The sequence below is a fragment of the Sinohyriopsis cumingii genome, unplaced genomic scaffold (genome assembly GCF_028554795.1).
Source record: "Sinohyriopsis cumingii isolate HCF-2022 unplaced genomic scaffold, ASM2855479v2 utg001110l, whole genome shotgun sequence".
In the NCBI taxonomy this organism is placed as follows: Eukaryota; Metazoa; Mollusca; class Bivalvia; order Unionida; family Unionidae; genus Sinohyriopsis; species Sinohyriopsis cumingii.
In genome coordinates this window covers 1762029-1782297 of record NW_028315961.1, presented here as the reverse complement: position 1 = coordinate 1782297, position 20269 = coordinate 1762029, and the positions used below count along the sequence as shown (strand labels likewise).

Here is a 20269-nt window from a genome sequence, read left to right as displayed (position 1 = left end):
GCATGGCATTATTTGAATGATATATGTAGCATGACTGTGTAATGCATAGCATTATTTGAATGATATCTGTAGTATGACTGAGTAATGCATGATATCTGTAGTATGACTGTAATGCATGGCAGTATTTGAATGATATCTGTAGTATGACTGAGCAATGCATGGCATTATTTGAATGATATCTGTAGTATGACTGTGTAATGCATAGCATTATTTGAATGATATCTGTAGTATGACTGTGTAATGCATGGCATTATTTGAATGATATCTGTAGTATGACTGTGTAATGCATGGCATTATTTGAATGACATATGTACTATGACCGAGTAATGCATGGCATTATTTGAATGATATATGTAGCATGACTGTGTAATGCATAGCATTATTTGAATGATATATGTACTATGACTTTGTAATGCATGGCATTATTTGAATGATATCTGTAGTATGACTGTGTAATGCATGGCATTATTTGAATGATATATGTAGTATGACTGAGCAATGCATGGCATTATTTGAATGATATATGTAGCATGACTGTGTAATGCATAGCATTATTTGAATGATATCTGTAGTATGACTGAGCAATGCATGGCATTATTTGAATGATATCTGTAGTATGACTGTAATGCATGGCAGTATTTGAATGATATATGTAGTATGACTGAGTAATGAATGCCATTATTTGAATGATATATGTAGCATGACTGTGTAATCCATGGCATTATCTGAATGATATCTGTAGTATGACTGTGTAATGCACGGCATTATTTGAATGATATATGTTGTATGACTGTAATACATGCCAGTATTTGAATGATATCTGTAGCATGACTGTAATGGATGGCATTATTTAAATGATATCTGTAGATGACTAATGCATGGCAGTATTTGAATGATATCTGTAGTATGACTGAGCAATGCATGGCATTATTTGAATGATATCTGTAGTATGACTGTGTAATGCATGGCATTATTTGAATGATATCTGTAGTATGACTGAGCAATGCATGGCATTATTTGAATGATATCTGAAGTACGACTGAGCAATGCATGGCATTATTTGAATGATATCTGTAGTACGACTGAGCAATGCATGGCATTATTTGAATGATATCTGTAGTATGACTGAGTAATGCATGGCATTATTTTTAATGATATCTGTAGTATGACTGAGTAATGCATGATATCTGTAGTATGACTGAGCAATGCATGGCAGTATTTGAATGATATCTGTAGTATGACTGAGCAATGCATGGCATTATTTGAATGATATCTGTAGTACGACTGAGCAATGCATGGCATTATTTGAATGATATCTGTAGTATGACAGAGCAATGCATGGCATTATTTGAATGATATCTGTAGTATGACTGAGCAATGCATGGCATTATTTGAATGATATCTGTAGAATGACTGAGCAATGCATGGCATTATTTGAATGATATCTGTACTATGACTGAGCAATGCATGGTATTATTTGAATGATATCTGTAGTACGACTGAGCAATGCATGGCATTATTTGAATGATATATGTAGTACGACTGAGCAATGCATGGCATTATTTGAATGATATCTGTAGTACGACTGAGCAATGCCTGGCATTATTTTTAATGATATCTGTAGTATGACTGAGTAATGCATGATATCTGTAGTATGACTGAGCAATGCATGGCATTATTTGAATGATATCTGTACTATGACTGAGCAATGCATGGCGTTATTTGAATGATATCTGTAGTACGACTGAGCAATGCATGGCATTATTTGAATGATATATGTAGTACGACTGAGCAATGCATGGCATTATTTGAATGATATCTGTAGTATGACTGAGCAATGCATGGCATTAGTTTTAATGATATCTGTAGTATGACTGAGTAATGCATGATATCTGTAGTATGACTGAGCAATGCATGGCAGTATTTGAATGATATCTGAAGTAAGACTGAGCAATGCATGGCATTATTTGAATGATATCTGTAGTACGACTGAGTAATGCATGGCATTATTTGAATGATATCTGTAGTGTGACTGAGTAATGCATAGCATTATTTGAATCATATACGTAGTATGACTGAGCAATGCATGGCATTATTTAAATGATATCTGTAGTATGACTGTGTAATGCATGGCATTATTTGAATGATATATGTAGTATGACTGTGCAATGCATGGCATTTTTTGAATGATATATGTAGCATGACTGTGTAATGCATGGCATTATTTGAATGATATATGTAGTATGACTGTGTAATGCATGGCATTATTTGAATGATATCTGTAGTATGACTGAGTAATGCATGACATTATTTGAATGATATATGTAGTATGACTGAGCAATGCATGGCATTATTTGAATGATATGTGTAGCATGACTGTGTAATGCATAGCATTATTTGAATGATATCTGTAGTATGACTGTGTAATGCATGGCATTATTTGAATGATATCTGTAGTATGACTGAGCAATGCATGGCATTATTTGAATGATATATGTAGCATGACTGTGTAATGCATAGCATTATTTGAATGATATCTGTACTATGACTGTGTAATGCATGGCATTATTTGAATGATATATGTAGCATGACTGTGTAATGCATAGCATTATTTGAATGATATATGTAGCATGACTGTGTAATGCATGGCATTATTTGAATGATATATGTACTATGACTGTGTAATGCATGGCATTATTTGAATGATATCTGTACTATGTGTAATGCATGGCATTATTTGAATGATATCTGTAGCATGACTGTGTAATGCATGGCATTATTTGAATGATATATGTAGCATGACTGTGTAATGCATAGCATTATTTGAATGATATCTGTACTAAGACTGTGTAATGCATGGCATTATTTGAATGATATCTGTAGTATGACTGAGTAATGCATGACATTATTTGAATGATATATGTAGCATGACTGTGTAATGCATGGCATTATTTGAATGATATCTGTAGTATGACTGAGCAATGCGTGGCATTATTTGAATGATATATGTAGCATGACTCTGTAATGCATGGCATTATTTGAATGATATATGTAGCATGACTGTGTAATGCATAGCATTATTTGAATGATATCTGTACTAAGACTGTGTAATGCATGGCATTATTTGAATGATATCTGTAGTATGACTGAGTAATGCATGGCATTATTTGAATGATATATGTAGCATGACTGTGTAATGCATGGCATTATTTGAATGATATCTGTAGTATGACTGAGCAATGCGTGGCATTATTTGAATGATATATGTAGCATGACTCTGTAATGCATGGCATTATTTGAATGATATCTGTAGTATGACTGAGCACTGCATGGCATTATTTGAATGATATATGTAGCATGACTGTGTAATGCATGGCATTATTTGAATGATATCTGTACTATGACTGTGTAATGCATGGCATTTGAATGATATATGTAGCATGACTGTGTAATGCATAGCATTATTTGAATGATATCTGTAGTATGACTGTAATGCATGGCAGTATTTGAACGATATATGTAGTATGACTGTGTAATGCATGGCATTATTTGAATGATATCTGTACTATGACTGTGTAATGCATGGCATTATTTGAATGATATCTGTAGTATGAATGAGTAATGCATGACATTATTTGAATGATATATGTAGCATGACTGTGTAATGCATGGCATTATTTGAATGATATCTGTACTATGACTGTGTAATGCATGGCATTATTTGAATGATATATGTAGCATGACTGTGTAATGCATAGCATTATTTGAATGATATCTGTGGTATGACTGTAACGCATGGCAGTATTTGAATGATATATGTAGTATGACTGAGTAATGCATGACATTATTTGAATGATATATGTAGCATGACTGTGTAATCCATGGCATTATCTGAATGATATCTGTAGTATGACTGTGTAATGCACGGCATTATTTGAATGATATATGTTGTATGACTGTAATGCATGGCAGTATTTGAATGATATCTGTAGTATGACTGTAATGCATGGCATTATTTAAATGATATCTGTAGTATGACTAATGCATGGCAGTATTTGAATGATATCTGTAGTATGACTGAGCAATGCATGGCATTATTTGAATGATATCTGTAGTATGACTGTGTAATGCATGGCATTATTTGAATGATATCTGTAATATGACTGAGCAATGCATGGCATTATTTGAATGATATCTGAAGTACGACTAAGCAATGCATGGCATTATTTGAATGATATCTGTAGTACGACTGAGCAATGCATGGCATTATTTGAATGATATCTGTAGTATGACTGAGTAATGCATGGCATTATTTTTAATGATATCTGTAGTATGACTGAGTAATGCATGATATCTGTAGTATGACTGAGCAATGCATGGCATTATTTGAATGATATCTGTAGTATGACTGAGCAATGCATGGCATTATTTGAATGATATCTGTAGTATGACTGAGCAATGCATGGCATTATTTGAATGATATCTGTAGTATGACTGAGCAATGCATGGCATTATTTGAATGATATCTGTACTATGACTGAGCAATGCATGGCATTATTTGAATGATATATTTAGTACGACTGAGCAATGCATGGCATTATTTGAATGATATCTGTAGTACGACTGAGCAATGCATGGCATTATTTTTAATGATATCTGTAGTATGACTGAGTAATGCATGATACCTGTAGTATGACTGAGCAATGCATGGCAGTATTTGAATGATATCTGTAGTATGACTGAGTAATGCATGGCAGTATTTGAATGATATCTGTAGTATTACTGTGTAATGCATGGCATTATTTGAATGATATCTGTAGTATGACTGTAATGCATGGCATTATTTAAATGATATCTGTAGTATGACTAATGCATGGCAGTATTTGAATGATATCTGTGGTATGACTGAGCAATGCATGGCATTATTTGAATGATATCTGAAATACGACTGAGCAAAGCATGGCATTATTTGAATGATATCTGTAGTACGACTGAGCAATGCATGGCATTATTTGAATGATATCTGTAGTATGACTGAGTAATGCATGGCATTATTTTTAATGATATCTGTAGTATGACTGAGTAATGCATGATATCTGTAGTATGACTGAGCAATGCATGGCAGTATTTGAATGATATCTGTAGTATGACTGAGCAATGCATGGCATTATTTGAATGATATCTGTAGTACGACTGAGCAATGCATGGCATTATTTGAATGATATCTGTAGTATGACTGAGCAATGCATGGCATTATTTGAATGATATATGTAGTATGACTGAGCAATGCATGGCATTATTTGAATGATATATGTAGCATGACTGAGCAATGCATGGCATTATTTGAATGATATCTGTAGTATGACTGAGTAATGCATGGCATTATTTTTAATGATATCTGTAGTATGACTGAGTAATGCATGATATCTGTAGTATGACTGAGCAATGTATGACAGTATTTGAATGATATCTGTAGTACGACTGAGCAATGCATGGCATTATTTGAATGATATCTGTAGTACGACTGAGCAATGCATGGCATTATTTGAATGATATATGTAGTACGACTGAGCAATGCATGGCATTATTTGAATGATATATGTAGTATGACTGAGCAATGCATGGCATTATTTGAATGATATATGTAGTATGACTGAGTAATGCATGACATTATTTGAATGATATCTGTAGTATGACTGAGTAATGCATTTCATTATTTGAATGATATATATATGAATTTCTGAAGGTAATAAATATGATAAAAATGACAATTATAAGCTGGTACAAAACATGTATCATGACTGAAAAATCGAATACTAAGTCGTAACCAAGCATTATTTAACTGATACATTAAAGACTTTAATCTAAAACAGTCATGTAGTTTGATTAATAGACTGAAATTTGTAAGCCAAATCCAAGAATGCATTTTCACCGATACACTGAAAACTGTGAATCAGAATCAAGCATGTGTTTTAACAGATACAATGACGATTATAAGCAAAACAAGCAAGTATTATGACTGCTACAGTGAAGCTTATAGGTCAGAACCAAGCATGATTTTTGATGTACAAATTGAAGACTATTTGATTCGTGTAAGGTTTACTATAATAGCAAATAGTCAAATATAGATTAAAAAAATGCCTTGAAAAAGAGTTGTGGAAACATTTATGAAACTGAAAGTACGAACATATTAATCTTTTTCATAGTTACAACAGAGAAATGAATGCATGTATATGTGACAGCTGGTACAACACACAGTGCCATATATGTTGACTCCTCTGTCTGCGCAGGTTCAAGTCTCAGATTTGGCCAATGTGGGTATGTGAGAAAGATTGCCAGTAGCTTCTCGAGGGTTGGTGGTTCTTTCCAGGGATTTCCCGGGTTCTTCCTCCACCATTAATACCAGCCGCCATATAGAGCCTGTCGTGTGCTGAAAAATGGCGTCAAACCCTACAACAACAACAACAACATGTAGACTCAGATGTACTTGCTACCTAATATTTAGAGAAATGAAATGACATACCTGCTGATTCAGGAGTACTTGCTACCAAAGAGAGAAATTAAAGCATGTGGATTTAAAAGCTGTATAACAAATGTCACAGTACCTGTTGATTCAGGTGTCCTTGCTACAAATGTACAATTGTCACTAAGGTGATGCTGAGTTATGGAACTTCAACAATTAATTATTACTGTAATCATTGTTAGAATCACTCTTTAAAACTGATTAAAGTTGTCAAAATGTATTGATCTCAATCCTGGCTAGGTAACATACATGCCTGTTGCTTACTTAAAAGAAAAAAAGCTTTCTTTAACAAGATATTAAATCTCTAGGAAAAAAAAGGAAACTCCTTCATCAAAATGTAAAACAATAAAAATTGTATAGTTCAATTTGTTCCAAATCTTTTGTCTGACAGGAATCAGATAATCATGATGGTTTTACTTGAAAACTGAAATTGTTTTGTAATTCTGAAAATGTTTGTAATTTAAACTTTGTGATCTTCTGAATTTTACACCCACACCCCCACACCAATTCATGTTCATTGTGATCCATGTTCATATATTTTACACACACACACACACACACACACATATATATATATATATATATATATATATATATATATATATATATATATATACAAAGAGATAGATGTCTATGGTAGACCACATTACTAAGACCACCCTAGTAATGTGGTCACCTCTAAAAAGTACTTTAAGTCATGTTATTAGTGAGGTTTTAATATACATATTAGAGAGGTACCTTACTATATTACACTGTCATGGTTTGTTAAATCTGTCTAAAAATTCACTTGCCATGTCAGTCCAATACTGCTGCATAATAAGCTCTTGTAAACCTTGTATCACCCATTCCACACCTAAGGAATAAACAACTTATCGGGGATCCAAAACCAAGCTAGCAAAAATATATCAATAGAATATTTTCTCCACTTTTAAGATCAGCTTTGAAACATTAATTTAACTCCTCATTATCTAACAACCCCAGTCTCTCAAACTCATGTATCATCTGTTTTATATTCACCCATTTTTAGCCTGGTTCTAATCTTTTTACATACCATTAGTTCTATATCCATTATCCACCCTTGATTCGCCTGACAGACCTTTACTGTAGTAGCACAGTGAAGAAGTAAATAAATGGATACAAAGTGATGATGGGTCATCAGCATTAGGTATGATATTTGGGACCAAAGTGATAAAGGGTCATCAGCATTAGGTATGATATTTGGGACCAAAGTGATAAAGGGTTGTCAGCATTAGGTATGTTGTTACAGACCAAAGTGATGAAGGGTCATCAGCATTAGGTATGATGTTTGGGACCAAAGTGATAAAGGGTTGTCAGCATTAGGTATGATGTTTGGGACCAAAGTGATGAAGGGTCATCAGCATTAGGTATGATATTTGGGACCAAAGTGATAAAGGGTTGTCAGCATTAGGTATGATGTTACAGACCAAAGTGATGAAGGGTTGTCAGCATTAGGTATGATGTTTGGGACCAAAGTGATGAAGGGTCATTAGCATTAGGTATGATATTTGGGACCAAAGTGATAAAGGGTTGTCAGCATTAGGTATGATGTTTGGGACCAAAGTGATGAAGGGTCATCAGCATTAGGTATGATATTTGGGACCAAAGTGATAAAGGGTTGTCAGCATTACGTATGATGTTTGGGACCAAAGTGATGAAGGGTCATCAGCATTAGGTATGATATTTGGGACCAAAGTGATAAAAGGTTGTCAGCATTAGGTATGATGTTACAGACCAAAGTGATGAAGGGTCATCAGCATTAGTTATGATATTTGGGGCCAAAGTTATGAAGGGTTTGTCAGTATTAGGTATGATGTTTGGGAGCAAAGTGATGAAGGGTCATCAGCAATAGTTATGATGTTTGGGACCAAAGTGATGAAGGGTTGTCAGCATTACGTATCATGTTACAGACCAAAGGGTTGATGGGTTGTCAGCATTAGGTATCATGTCACAGACCAAAGGGATGAAGGGTTGTCAGCATTAGGTATCATGTCACAGACCAAAGGGATGAAGGGTTGACAGCATTAGGTATGATGTTAAAGATCAAAGTAATGAAGGGTTGTCAGCATTAGGTATAATGTTTGGGACCAAAATGATCAAATCTGAAGCATTATGTGTCACAACATGGAAAAGAAATATCAACTTGATGACCATGACTAGTCAATAAACAGTCAACTGTCTATAAATAATAAAATAATAATTACTTGATGAATGGTAAATGGTCTAAAACAATTACTGTAGTTACCATATAAATGGTAAACTTTTAAAATATATTTAGTTGTTCTATCAGTATGCAAATGATCAAATCCACATACTCCACCATACCCTCTTCATTGAAATGGTTACCACATATGTTTGACATGGTATTTAATTTCCAACTGAAAATCTTTCAGAGGTAGACCATAGGTATCAACTTTGGTTCTTAACCATAACATGAAAGAGAATACTGTATAGTGATAGCTTTCTAACTGTAAATCACATCATTGTAAGGCTAGTGTTCTCTATATGGTATACAGTGCTAATTCAATTTCTATAATAAACCTATGGAAATGCCAAATTATTGAAATTTCCAAAATATCCAGGACCAAACTTAACAGCCAATCATGGCCTCCAAGAACAATAATTTTGTCTGCTTTGTCATTTCAAATCTGGTCCTTGATAGAATATACATTTAATTCAAGGAAAACACTGGTCAGCCCTGACATTCACTTACTGTCAGAGACTTGCAGTCATTTTTAGTTGGGTGAGTGAAATTGCAAACCCTGCATGTATCATGCAGCATGGTTTTCTAAGCAGGGACAACACATGAATTAGGATCAATGTGTACTAAGCAAGCAACATTAAATGGCCTCAACATTTTTACCATCACCTTGTAGCAGGTTTCTATGATGACAATAGGATGGGACAGCTGGATTGCTATCATTTTACAAAGGCAAATCTGATAGCAAGAATGTATTGTAAGCAATCAAGTTTATCAAATAAATTAGCAGGTTTCAAGTAAGATATCAGAAGGGACTATAAGCAAGCATAGAAACTATATAAATACTGTCACATAATATATTTTCTCGGCTATCAGTCTTTGTGGCTTTATAAAGAATTTATTTTCACTGGGATTTAAATCATTTGTGCTGGGGCCATATATTTTCACACAGGGATCACTGTATAGTGGGTGTTTTAAATCCATTCTTTGTAGCAACTGTACAAAATTTTGTTGTAGCTATTGTTGTAGGGTTTAACGCCATTTTCAGCACATGATACATGGCGGCCAGTATTAATGGTGGAGGAAGAACCCAGGAAAACCCCGGAAAGAACCACCAACCAATGAGAAGCTATTGGCAAGCTTTCTCACATACCCACATTGGCTGAATCTGAGACTCGAACCCACGCAGACAGAGGTGAGATGGCAGTAATCTGTAATGGACAGCGCTTTAGACTACTCTGCCACTTGGAGCCCCTGTACAAAATTTAACACAATGTAATGGAAAGAAGAACTATTTTTCTATATAAGGATCACTGTACATTGGGTGTTTAAATTTAAAGTTTGTATCAAATGTGAAATTTATGAGGAAATAAATCAAGTGAAAAGCCAAGTTATTAAAAGGTTTGAAGCATAATGCCTTGTAAGACTTTTTAAGCATTAAAATACCAGCTGGAATGCAACCAAGTACATGAATATAGCACTGCTATATATAGATTTTGTCTGGGAGGTATATACCGATATGTCATACCTGAAGTCACGTATGATGTATAACTAGTACTACTAGCTGCAAATAAACAAATTAGATTTAGTGACAGTCATGAAATCTGTATCAAGTATACTGAGTTATTATTTAAACATAATTAAACATATTTATCACATAAATACTGTGTTATTTAGTTTGATAAGACCAAAATTCAATTGTTATATATGAAACAAAAGGTAATAATACCTCTAACTTGACAAATGATGAAAGTAAATGGTGCAATAACAGAGAATTAAGAATGTATTTCAAAATCTGTTCAATGCACTCTTTAGCAAATAAAATCTTGGGTATTATTGTCACTGTGATACACAGTCATGTTAAATTTGTGCTCATTCCAAATAAAACTTTTCAACATCTAAATTAAGTTAAATCCTTCGTTTGCTGAGGTTTGCAATGCAAATAATTCATTTGACATTGTTCATAAAGTTTTCTTTAATGAACAGCCAAGTAATTAAGATCCTCCTTTATCTACACTGTATGCACATATATATTGTGTCTATCAGCAATCTATACAGTATTAATCTTGCTGATGTTGTATCATTGTGATTTATGGAAATATTAATAATATTCACATTTCATTATAAATTATTTTAATTATAAATTCTGCAGTAAGTTCATCTCTTTTAATCTTAACTGAATCTAAATGGCAATGTATTGTCAGAAATGTATTTCATGTAAATATTTGTCTATTTTGAACATTAAGTATGTAAACACAAAAACAATAGACATAAATAGACACTGCATGGGAGTATGAATCTGTGACAGGATGAATGAATACAAGTTAGAAACAAAATCATCTGACAGTAGGGAAACAATGAGGGAGATAATTTCATCTTCCCAAAATTAAATGAAAAACAATATTATGTTGAGATTATATCTTTAATACATTATGTAAAATATGTAGTTAACCAGCATAGTACTATATTATGTCATGTGAATACCAAAATTATCAAATAGTGTCAAGATTCTACATTTCTGGAGTATAGTTACAAATGTTTCTGTCTACAAGTCACATTGTTAACAACAAATTACCCTAATGATGAAAAAGTGGCACGTTTTACATGTATCTAACTCTAAAACACAAAAGGAATGACAGGTTTATGCAATTTCATATAAAATCCTGAAGAATTAGTAGCAATAATTCAGTGTCAGAAGTCAATAAGTCATGATGTCAATATCAATATCTCTTTATCAGAAACAAATAAGCCATGATATAAATCTAAATATCTCGTCTGAAGTCAAAAAGTCATAATATAAATATCAAAACAGATCAATAAATACTTATATTTATAGACAAAAATCGGAATAAGAATTTTCATGTACATCAGCTACAAAAGGATTAAAGCATGAATGATTATATTTCATTGTCAATAATGCAATAAAAATATCATCAATTAGTAAATCACTTTTAAACTAAAAATATAACCTAAAAAAACCTACAGTCAACATCATTTACTTCTGAACATGACAATGGCTGTTAAAGAGCTTCTCCAGTGTGACTGTCTCTGACTGAAGACAGTCTGAGGTTAAATAGAGTGTGCAAGACTGAATACAGTAAAACCTGTCTTGAGAGACCACTGCTATGAGAGACCACCTGTCTTGAGAGACCAGGTTCTCCATGTACAGATTTAGAGATTATATAGTGTTATAACCTGTTATGAGAGACCACCTGTCATGAGAGACCATTATGTTTTGGCAGAAGTGGTGGCCTTTCAAGACGGGTTCCACTGTAATGACAGTAAAGTTTAAGTGCATACTTGTTATTAACCTTCTCCTGTGTGAGAGCCTATGACTGACGATTTTCTGAGTTTAAGTGCCTACTTTTTGCAACACAGTTTATGAATCAATTTGTATTGTCAAGTTATAAATGTTACTAAATGTAACATGGTATTATTTGGAATATTTAAATATATAACTTTAAGTATTAGTTCTATGTCCAGTAACAAAGCAAGTTAGGAGACAGAATTATAAAGACAACTGTTGTACATGATTTATGTAATCAGTTTTAGTTTTAATGTCGGGTAATAACAATGCAAGCTAGAAGATTGAATAACTATGTGACATCTAATCATTATAAAATGCCACACATGAAAAATCTGAAATACTTAATTTGGAAATTTGACATAGTAAGCCTTCTGCAGACCTTCCTCAGTATATCTCCTTTATCTTCAACGTATTCATTTTTATATTTCAATTATGATAGTGATGATGACAGTGAGATAAACATACAAATACAATTCAATAAAGTCTGGCCCTTAGTTTTTTTTATAGATACTGATATATTCAAAGTTACAGTAAAATGCAACCAAAAGAGTCCATTGTCTAAGTGTCTAAGGTGTTTATAATTACTTTGGTCTTATCAGTAATCATTGGTAACATGTGATTGGTCAATTCTTAAGTATGGCAGACAGATGGGTGGAATTGCTATCAGGTCAATTATGCATGGATCGTCACACACACACACACACACACACACACACACCTTTTTACTTTTTGTTTAGTGGTTATATAATGGCACAAATTTCTCATCTTAAGGATACTGAACCTGAAATAATAAGAAAGAAGAAAAGAAAGGTAAAGCTTCATGGGGAAATTTGTTTTTAATTAATCAGCTATTGTATGATCAGACTGAACATAATGCTGGAGAAACAAAACGACACTTCAGTGTAAAATCACCATTTTGCATGGATGTATGGGATCTGAATAAAATATATTGCTCTAAAAGTGAAATCAGAGAAAAGAAGAATTACGTATGAATGTGCCTGTATGATTAGTTTTTGTCAGTTTTATAAATAGCATGACCTACTTGAATTGGGGTGTGTGTGATAAGTTCACCATGATGGATATGCATTGATTCATACTGTATGAAATAAAAGCCTGGTCACAACTTAAAGTGTCACCAAGAAGACGGTTCCATATCTCTGGCAGCTGATGGTCATCATTCCACTTATTCAACATTGGTCAATGGAATATGTAGCCAGAACAGTATTATGAATAAGTTTCCTTTGGCAGATGAAACAGTTACGACCCACCGTAAGTGAAATCAATTGACCAATACAGAACTGCTAAGCACCCTGTCAGGTATTTAATATGGTGACTTCCATGATGTCCACATACCCAACTGATGTGAAACAATTACTTGGAGTGAAATGGGACAAACACGTGTCACTGTAAGTATAGTTGCTCTCATTATTCCCATCTTCCCAGAAAAGTGTAACAAGTGATCTGATTGGCACAGTGCCCGTCTGTTGCATCCAATTAGATAGCAGAGTGGTATATACTGTTTTAGCTAGTTATATATGCAATGGGAACTATAATGCTTACAATAAAACACAAACAACAGCAAATTTACATAAGAGATCAGTACAGTTTATCTAAATATACATAAACAAAATACATAGGAAAATACATACATTTAATTACATATTGAGCAAATAACTTGACAAACAAGGATACAATCAACAGCTGTGAATTACAACAATAATCACTTTGTTCCAATTATATATGAAAAATCAAACTGCCAATTTAACCAAACATCAATTTATTTGCATTTTAACAAAAGAGAAAACAAATATAAACCAAAATGTTATGGATTTCTTGTCTTGTTATGATAACCCTAAGTACCTTTGGTTGATATGATTGGTTCCATAAGGGAAGAAACAAAACACAGATATGGTACAAATCTGTAAACAGGTACAGTACAATGGATATATATAAAAAAGCAGACAAGCAACAAATATGATTTGTTGATACATTTGAATACAAGTGTAATAGGAGTGGACAACATGCTGTAGTTTGCTGCTGGAAATCAAATCAAGTGCATCTGTCACACAATGAAGCACACATACCACAAGACTAAAAAGGTTTGTACCATCTAGGCTTGTTAGTATATGTCTTGCATGACTGCAGCACTCCCCTCCCCTTACTAATTGCAGTCATTGTCAATTGTCACAAGATCCACACCCATCCTGACAACTAGCATTCACTGTCAAATATCACAAGATCCACTCTGACAATTAGCATTCACTGTCAGATGTCACAAGATCCACTCTGACAACTAGCATTCATTGTCAAATGTCACCAGATCCACTCCCCTACACTTACTACTAGCTTGTGGTGGGGACCTGGGTGGCAGAGTGGTCTAAAGCACTCACCGTTACAGATCATTGCCATCTCACCTCTGTCTGTGTGGGTTTGAGTCTTGGGTTTGGCCAATGTGTGTATGTGAGAAAGCTTGCCAGTAGCTTCTCGAGGGTCGGTGGTTCTTCCTCCACCATTTATACTGGCCGCCATGTATATAGCCTATCTTGTGCTGAAAAATGGCGTTAAACCCTACTACAACAACAACTTACTACTAGCATTCAGTCAAATGTGATCAGATCCACTCCCCTCCACTTACTACTAGCATTCAATGTCAAATGTGATCAGATCCACTCCCCTCCACTTACTACTAGCATGCAGTCAAATGTGATCAGATCCACTCCCCTCCACTTACTACTAGCATTCAATGTCAATGTGATCAGATCCACTCCCCTCCACTTACTACTAGCATTCAGTCAAATGTGATCAGATCCACTCCCCTCCACTTACTACTAGCATTCAATGTCAAATGTCACCATATTTATCCAGCTGGAACAAATTTTCTACTTTGCCACCAGGTTAAGAATGTTCGATAAACCCCAGATATAATGGGAAAAGGGGTGGGGTTGTTTGGCTTATAAAGCACCTTGAACATGTTATTGGCTATATCATGCCAAGAAAATGGGAGCTTATAATGTACCTTGCAAAAGGACAAAATAAGGCAACTGATCTGTGGTGGCATTGAGCCCATAAGCCACTTGTATAAACATCACCATCCTGAATTCAAACTACTTCATTTGCCTTACAATCTGATACACATGTCACTAGACTAAAAGGTCAAGACCAGTCAGGTTATTTAGTTTTCCTCGTGAACCCTAAGGTCAGTTCATGTAAAAGAGTGCATACCGGTACTTCATTAATACAGAATACATATCCAAATATGTTGAGATCTGAAAAGCATTTTTGGCAATGGATTTCATCAATATTTTTTTAGACAATGAATTATTCAGGTCTCTTTGTTATGAAGATAACTTCAAGTTGAAACTAACACTCAAATGATATATTGCCTGGTCAGTCAACTTGACACTGACCAACCATAAGTCAACATTTTGAGATGAGAATGACCATGAGAATGATTTTACAGCATTGGAACCTGACTATTTCCTAGATAAAACAAACAAATGGGAGGAAATATCATGGCTGATGTGTAATCCATAGTAAATATAATGTACTTCAGTAGCTAAAATAGTCTGATTGTCAGATTACTTCCAAGGCAAATGGGATTCAAGGAATTAAAATAATAAAACAGTCATGCCATTATTATCTATATTAGCAGCCTGTATCATGATATCAACCAGATCAAAAGTTTTCAAAACCTTACAGCAAAGTATCTGGTTCTGTATCAAGACACCTGACCATGTATGGAACATATGGCCAACTAGCCCTGTATCAGGCCATTGACCCTGTGTCAAAACACCTGACCATATATCAAATTGCCTAGCCATGTAATGTAACATCTTGCCACATTAAAACACTCAGCCCTGTATCAAAACATCTATGTATTAAATACCTAGCTCTGTATCAAAACATTTTGCCATATATCAAGCATATCCTATTTAGAGGACTGTGCACTATTCATGTTAATTTTCAATTTTACACAAATGTAAAAAGAATTACAGTTGAGCATTTTCTATACCTGTATCCTGTATAATCTCAAAACCTTTTATGTGTGTGTGTGAAATTTAGCATGGTAGGTCAAGATGATAAATTTAAGAAAATCCCAAAAGTTTGGTTACTCAAACTTTATTCTCAGTAATACAACCTGTCAAGGTTTTTGGCTTTGTTCTTCGGTCTTTATTGTCCGTGTTACAGCCTGTCAGTGGTCAGTGATTATGAGCTTGACCTTGAGTTTTGTGGTCAAAAAGTTTTGATATTTCCATGTCAGATGTTAAAAATGGATTTGACCAACTCAAAATAAGAGATGCATTTACATGAGTACCCACTTTTTATTATTACTTTTAATTTTATAAGATGAAAAATATATATTCCATATATTACAGTAGAAAAAACATTATTTACAATAAAACTTAGTTTCTTATAAATGCTACTGAAGCAAACCACTTCAATATATTTGTTGAAATGAACTTCTCCATAATTGTGTTCATGTGTGTGTGTGATTTGGATTTTTAACGTAGCTTTAACAATTTTTCAGTCATATCGCTATGATGTCTGCAGTGTGACAGTTTATAGTGACGTCTAGCACTGGGGCATCATACCGCATACATTTAGCATGATGTCCCACCCAGTCACATTATCCTGACACCAGGCCGACCAGTCCTAACACTAACCTCTTAATGCTGAGTGCCAAGCGAGGCAGCTGTTAGTACCATTTTTGTAAGTCTTTGGTATGACTCGACTGGGGATCGAACCCACAACCTCCCCCATCCTAGGCGGACGCTCTAACCACTAGGCCACCAGAGCGGTGCATTATTGTGTTCATGTTCAAAAAAAAAACATTGTCATTCATAAGTGGATTTTAATGTTCAAATGGCCAGGTACACTATCAAGGGAACAATAGATGTAAAGCATGAGTGGAAGCTAGGTACAAAACTTGTAATCAATCAGCTGAAGGCAGTCACATAGTAAACTTGTATCCTTAAAAATGAGGATCAGCATGTGTTACTTAAATTTTGAAATGCGAAAGATTTAGTTTGGAGCTTTTTCGCAATAACTGGTATCTTTACAGTACCCAAATGTGTTAATATTGGCTTGGCCGTTTGTGTGTGTCCACATGTATGACCCTCTGTACAGTGAATTCTACATAATTATCAATTAAATATGCAAAATGAAAATGTTAACAAATCATGTTTATAACTCTATGAACATGTATTATTTATTGAAAAAAGACATTGTTTTAAAAACATCTCAACATAAAGACTTGTAAAAAAAAAGTAAAAAGTTGTGAGTCTTTCTAAAAGAAAACACTCTTGCACAACCACTTGTGTGTAAAGTAAAAAGGAAACTGAAACAGAAAATTCAATATCTCTACACCCTGTACTAATCAATGGATCAATTTTCAAATATTTATATACACTTACATGCATAATGAACTCGATAATAAAAAGGTGAAAATAATAAAGTGTTCACACCATGTACATTATACTGTGTACTCTATTTGCCAAGAAAAGTTTGAATTTGACAACAGAGTGTATACTGTGTCATGCATTTGCCTAGAAATGTATAAATCTCATAACAATGTATACTGTCACTACTGTGTAATGTATTTGCATAGAAATGTAGAAATCTCATAACAATATATAGTCACCACTGTGTCATGTATTTGCATAGAAATGTAGAAATCTCATAATGTATACTGTCACCACTGTGTAATGACTATTTGCACAGAAATTTCTAACACAAGAGGAAGACTTCCTTTATAAATGTGAGATTTTCTTGTTTTCTATGATAAAGATGGTATCATATTGCAAATATGGCATCCTTTGTAAAACATGAAACTCTGTTCAGAATTAAGATCTCTGTTTATTATGTACATATTGTCCTTCAGGCTTAAATTTAAAATCACAAACCTTTCATGTAAAATAGTACAATAAAATACCCTTCTGAAAAACTGAACAAATACAAGCATTTTGCTGAAAAGCTCACAAAACATTACAAGTGTTTTTTAAGTAAACAGATCACTGCATACATAAACTGCTGGTGCAAGCTTCATTTTACAAAAGCACTGAGGTATAAAACTTCCTGGTTGACACTGGATGTCTAAATTATCATCTGAATATTTCAAATAGTTTTACAGCAGTAAAAGGTGGCTTTGTTACACAGATACACTAAATATTTACTCAGCTCCTGACAAGAGAAAGGCGGCTTTATTACACTGGTACTATAATATCTACCCAACCTATGATGAGAGAAAGCTGAAGCTGTCAATAAGAAAAGTGCAAGATATTAGATTATTAATTTGCATTGCTATATTAAGTAGCACAGTTTAAGAATGAGAAATATGATATGCAAGAATAATCAACAGTAATAAAAATAGCTAACTACATAAAGAAAGAGGGTAGGCAAAAGAAATAAAAATAACTATCATCTTTTATTAGTTTTCCTCAGAATAAATATGGAAAATATAAAACTGATTCATGTTGTTGAGAGATTTTCACAATCTGGATTGTACTGATGTAAAAAAAAAATCCAAAACTTAATACACTTTATCTATGAGACTTCCACCTCTCATATGGAAAACTATCATTATACCAATGATGTCTCTGCAGTAAGTGTGAGCTAAGTATTGGAAACCATCCAGATTTGTAGATAGGGATCAATTATATTCCACTGTAAGATCATCAGTTTTTATGAAATCAATATTTCCCTTTTGTGTTCATTTAAGTTTCATTTATGCATCATATTTATTCTTGCATATGTAGGATAAATGTAAAAGCTAAATGAAGCTGGTCTTGTGAATGAAGTAAGCAATTACATTATCATTAGTAATACTGTTTAGACGATGAAACTGATACAGTAAGGCTAAGAAGGAACTAATGTCATCAACAGGTTGAGATCAGTAAAAGAAAGCTGTGTCCTGTCCATATTGTTTTGTTTGTCCATATTGTGTTCTACTGCCTCCATAGTCTGCCATCTCATAATGGGTGTAATATTCTCTCTGTTGCTTTCTGCCACTGTGGTCAAGGTGTGGCCTTGACCTATGTCCATATGAATCATGTCCACCACCTTTGTAGTACACATCCTGACTGATCTTCCCATAGTATCCAGTTTGTGGGTAATATGCAGTCTGATTGTAGACTGGTCTGCTGGCAGCAATTCGATAAGGTGATTCATAATCATAGTTCTGGTTCTTAGGAGGGTATATTCCAGCAGACATGTAGGTGCTTGGACCATATGCAGTCTGGTTACCATAGGTCCCAGTATAAGGTCTGCTGTATGGGTGTCCTACATTATGGTGTTTTGTGTCCTTGTGAGTGGAAGATCTAGCATATGTGTAAGTGCTTGGAACATATGAAGTCTGGTAGCCATAGGTCCCAGTATAGGGTATTTCATACTGGTATGCCCCATCAGGGTACTTTTTCTCCTTGTATGGTCTGGCAGTAGACATGGCTGCTGGACCTGGGTATATAATAAAATCATCAGATGTGGTCTGTATTGCATTAAACTGCTTAGCAGTCCTGTCATGTTTAAATCCATCTACATTATTGCTTCTGTTCTGTGCAGCCTTACCATCTGGAATGTCATGATCATTTTTCCCTGACCTGTGATGCCTTATGCACACTGCAAGGATGATCACTCCTATTAGTAAAAGTCCACCAATGGGAACAACTACAGCTAGTACAATGACCTTAGTGTCATCACCACCCTGACTACTACTGCTTTTGGTAGGACTTGTTGATGTTGATCCTGTTGTTGTAGAGTTTGTTGATGTTGATCCTGTTGTTGTAGAGTTTGTTGCTGTTGAGGTTGATGTCAATCCTGTTGTTGTAGAGTTTGTTGCTGTTGAGGTACTACTAATGGTGGCACTGGCAGCTGATCCTGCCGTAGAGTTTGTTGATGTCGATCCTGTTGTTGTAGAGTTTGTTGCTGTTGAGGTACTACTAATGGTGGCACTGGCAGCTGATCCTGCTGTCGAGTTTGTTGATGTCGATCCTGTTGCTGTAGGGTTTGCTGATGTGTTGTTGGTGGTTGCTTTGATAGTGGTTGAAGACATGGATGTTGATGGTGAGGAAGTTGAAGTCACTGTTTCTTTTGTTGTAGTACCTGGGAATCACAAAGCCACCTTTTACTATGTAGTTACTGGATGTCAATAATACAAGTAAAATATTCTTTAGTAAATGTATAAAGTTTTTAAAAGCATGTAGTGAAGTTCTTTTAAATGAAAACC

The 20269-nt window shown here is 34.4% G+C and overlaps 1 protein-coding gene across 4 annotated transcripts in view; it reads right to left on the bottom strand.

The window, feature by feature from the left end:
• LOC149772838 (uncharacterized) overlaps positions 1-20269 on the bottom strand; it is a 134669-nt gene that overhangs the window by 33164 nt on the left and 81236 nt on the right. Inside the window, exon 4 of one of the 4 annotated variants that reach the window (XM_089947224.1) lies at positions 11145-20145. The exons of the other annotated variants lie outside the window; for them this stretch is intronic. Coding sequence (XP_089803350.1) covers positions 18938-20145 — 1208 coding nt within the window. The 3' untranslated portion in view covers positions 11145-18937. Of the gene's footprint in view, positions 1-11144; positions 20146-20269 lie in introns of those variants that run through there. 4 annotated transcript variants of the gene reach the window in all.